The sequence below is a fragment of the Oncorhynchus nerka genome, linkage group LG6 (assembly GCF_034236695.1).
Source record: "Oncorhynchus nerka isolate Pitt River linkage group LG6, Oner_Uvic_2.0, whole genome shotgun sequence".
Lineage (NCBI taxonomy): Eukaryota > Metazoa > Chordata > Actinopteri > Salmoniformes > Salmonidae > Oncorhynchus > Oncorhynchus nerka.
The window spans coordinates 56,871,166-56,874,098 of NC_088401.1; the positions used below are offsets into that span (position 1 = coordinate 56,871,166).

A 2,933-nucleotide genomic window follows, 5' to 3' on the forward strand; every position below is an offset into this window, starting at 1 on the left:
CATGGCTTGGTTTTTGCACTGACATGCACTGTCAGCTGTGGGACCTTACATAGACAGGTGTGTGCCTTTCCAAATCATGTCCACTCAAATTAATTTACCACAGGTGGACTCAAACCAAGTCATAGAAACATCTCAAGGATGATCAATGGAAACAGGATGCACCTGAGCTCAATTTCGAATCTCATAGTAAACAGTCTGAATACTTGTGTAAATAAGGTATTTCAGTTTTTGTAGTGTAGAAAATAGTAAAAATAGTAAATATAAAGAAAAACCTGTGAATGAGTAGGTGTCCAAACTTTTGACTGGTACTGTATATATTTATTTATTTACATCTTTCAAAATCTTCCTTGACCAAAACATTTTGTTCAGTAGTGGAGTATCGCTGGATTAAAGCATTCTGTAGGCTACTTTTCATGTTAGGATACTTCACGTAGGCCTACTCTCCCTACCATGCCTGGTGTCAGCAATCAAATTCAGAATGTAAACAATACCACAAACATACACAAGGACATTGAATGTAAAATATGTAGCATTGCCTAACCAAGCAAAAACCTGTAAGAGGCAAGACATGATAAACTCCACACTCAAACATATCAGCCACAATAGTGTGGAGGCAAACCACCACAACACCCATAGGGGGAGCCAAAGGATCTGGAGGAGCAGGGAGAGTAGCGACACGAGTGTCCAGATCACTCTTGGCAGAAAGAGACCATCACGCTGGGTAACCTTGAAGAGAAACAAAGATAGGATTATGGAACAACCAAGACATACTTCCATTATTTTGTTATTTTCGTTCTCTCTGAACCCAACACACACAGTGTAACACAACAACAAAAAAGGTGTTTTATACTGCTCTGGACTGAATGTGGTATGTGGCTGGAGAGGGGACCAAACCTGGTTTGGGAGGTCTGAAGGGTGGACTTCCAGATGCATCTGATAATCTTCGTCTGCGATCTTCCAAAGGGAGTACACTTTTACTGGGGAAAGAGTACGAAGAACAGAGTGAAGAGCACAGTCAGTACTGTGCTCTTACATCTACATAATAATTGATCTATCTTTCCATTTGTATATTTCCCCCAACTGTTTAAATACTATTCTTTGCTGTGGGGAGTATTGGAAACCATCATATCTTTGGTATTGGTTATTGTGTACTCACAGAGGGCAACAATTGTTAGGAGTATGATCATCAGCTGTAACCAGCTCACACCAGACGTCTGATAGGAAAGAGGGAGAAGTTCAGCAAACTACTGTTGGATACCAACATTTAAGAATTATTCATTGGAATTTTCATACAAATAAAATCAACCTGACTTTCAAGGCAACTCTCTCTGTCACATCACACCAGATATTCTTGAGTCCCATATGTAAAGAAAGAGCAACCAAAAGTTTGGTGTCACCTCAGACCCGGACTCACCTCAGAGGCCCCTGTAACAGTTTTACCCTCAGTCCTCTGTTGATGTTTGCGGAATGTGTTGGCAATGTTAGCCAGCCTATAGTTTCTGACGATATCACTGTTGTCTGTGAATTCTCTTCGACATTCAGGACAGCTGTAATTGTTGTGGCGCCTCATGCTGTGGATGCAGGGCAGGCAGTAGCTGTGTCCACATGGGAACTGGTGGGGATCATTTAGTATCTCATAGCAGATAAGACAAGTCAACTCCGGCAGAACACTGTCCATTTTGACAGAGTCAAGTATCTAATCCAACACCGACTTTAACACTTCACACAGCAATTTGACAGAGAAAAGATGCACATAAAGAAGCAAGAGCAACTACTGCAAGCAGTCTTAAAAAACGAAAGCAAAAGGAAAGTTATTGAGTTATTTCCTGTGTGGGAGTGGCCTGTGTGTGCCTGTGTGTATGTGTGTGTGTGTGTGTTTAGGATTTAAGCAGATTCCAAGTCAACCTAATACAGGGACGGGCAACTTTTATGAGGGTGGGGGCAACAAAAAAAAACAGAATTCATTATGAGGGGCCGCAGTGGCTCGTGGGTCTGCGTAAAACCATTATAGTAAAACCACTATATTAAAAACCATTATAGTTAAACCATTATAGTTAAACCATTATAGTAAAACCATTATGGTAAAACCATGTACAATCATGTAATTTTCATGAGAAGGGAATGCAAAACGCAATAATTATTTAATAACTTTGTCCAATGAACGCTGCAATGCTTAAGTTACAAATGTTCAACAAGCATTACAATGTATTATTCTAGACACGATCAGAGGGAGAGAGAAAGCATAGCTTCAAAGGCCACGCCCCAAGAGTCCCTGGGGAGGAGAGAGACAGAAAGAGAGAGAGTATATCTCACCAGTGTCATGAGCCAAATAGAAAGAGACAATTAATCTACGAGCATTTTATACAGGGCCTTGCGAAAGTATTCGGCCCCCTTGAACTTTGCGACCTTTTGCCATATTTCAGGCTTCAAACATAAAGATATAAAACTGTATAAAACTTTTTGTGAAGAATCAACAACAAGTGGGACACAATCATGAAGTGGAACGACATTTATTGGATATTTCAAACTTTTTTAACAAATCAAAAACTGAAAAATTGGGCGTGCAAAATTATTCAGCCCCTTTACTTTCAGTGCAGCAAACTCTCTCCAGAAGTTCAGTGAGGATCTCTGAATGATCCAATGTTGACCTAAATGACTAATGATGATAAATACAATCCACCTGTGTGTAATCAAGTCTCCGTATAAATGCACCTGCACTGTGATAGTCTCAGAGGTCCGTTAAAAGCGCAGAGAGCATCATGAAGAACAAGGAACACGCCAGGCAGGTCCGAGATACTGTTGTGAAGAAGTTTAAAGCCGGATTTGGATACAAAAATATTTCCCAAGCTTTAAACATCCCAAAGAGCACTGTGCAAGCGATAATATTGAAATGGAAGGAGTATCAGACCACTGCAAATCTACCAAGACCTGGC

The 2,933-nt window shown here is 40.4% G+C and overlaps 1 protein-coding gene across 1 annotated transcript; it reads right to left on the reverse strand.

Moving 5' to 3' along the window:
- Positions 1 to 296: 296 nt before the first annotated feature.
- Positions 297 to 1,819, reverse strand: LOC115131163 (uncharacterized). The gene is made up of 4 exons (XM_029662759.2): positions 1,415 to 1,819; positions 1,157 to 1,214; positions 895 to 977; positions 297 to 726 (listed from the first exon to the last, which is right to left on the reverse strand). The coding sequence occupies exons 1-4, from the start codon at positions 1,676 to 1,678 to the stop codon at positions 427 to 429; spliced, it is 705 nt and encodes a 234-aa protein (XP_029518619.1). The 5' UTR covers positions 1,679 to 1,819; the 3' UTR covers positions 297 to 426.
- Between the last annotated feature and the right edge of the window lie 1,114 nt (positions 1,820 to 2,933).

Excerpts from the sequence above, each read along its gene's own strand:
- LOC115131163 (XM_029662759.2), bottom strand. The coding sequence starts at position 1,678 with ATGGACAGTGTTCTGCCGGAGTTGACTTGTCTTATCTGCTATGAGATA. Across the intron at positions 978-1,156 it reads CCTAACAATTGTTGCCCTCT|TAAAAGTGTACTCCCTTTGG; the intron begins GTGAGTACACAA and ends CTCTTTCCCCAG. Across the intron at positions 727-894 it reads CTTCAGACCTCCCAAACCAG|GTTACCCAGCGTGATGGTCT; the intron begins GTTTGGTCCCCT and ends TTTCTCTTCAAG.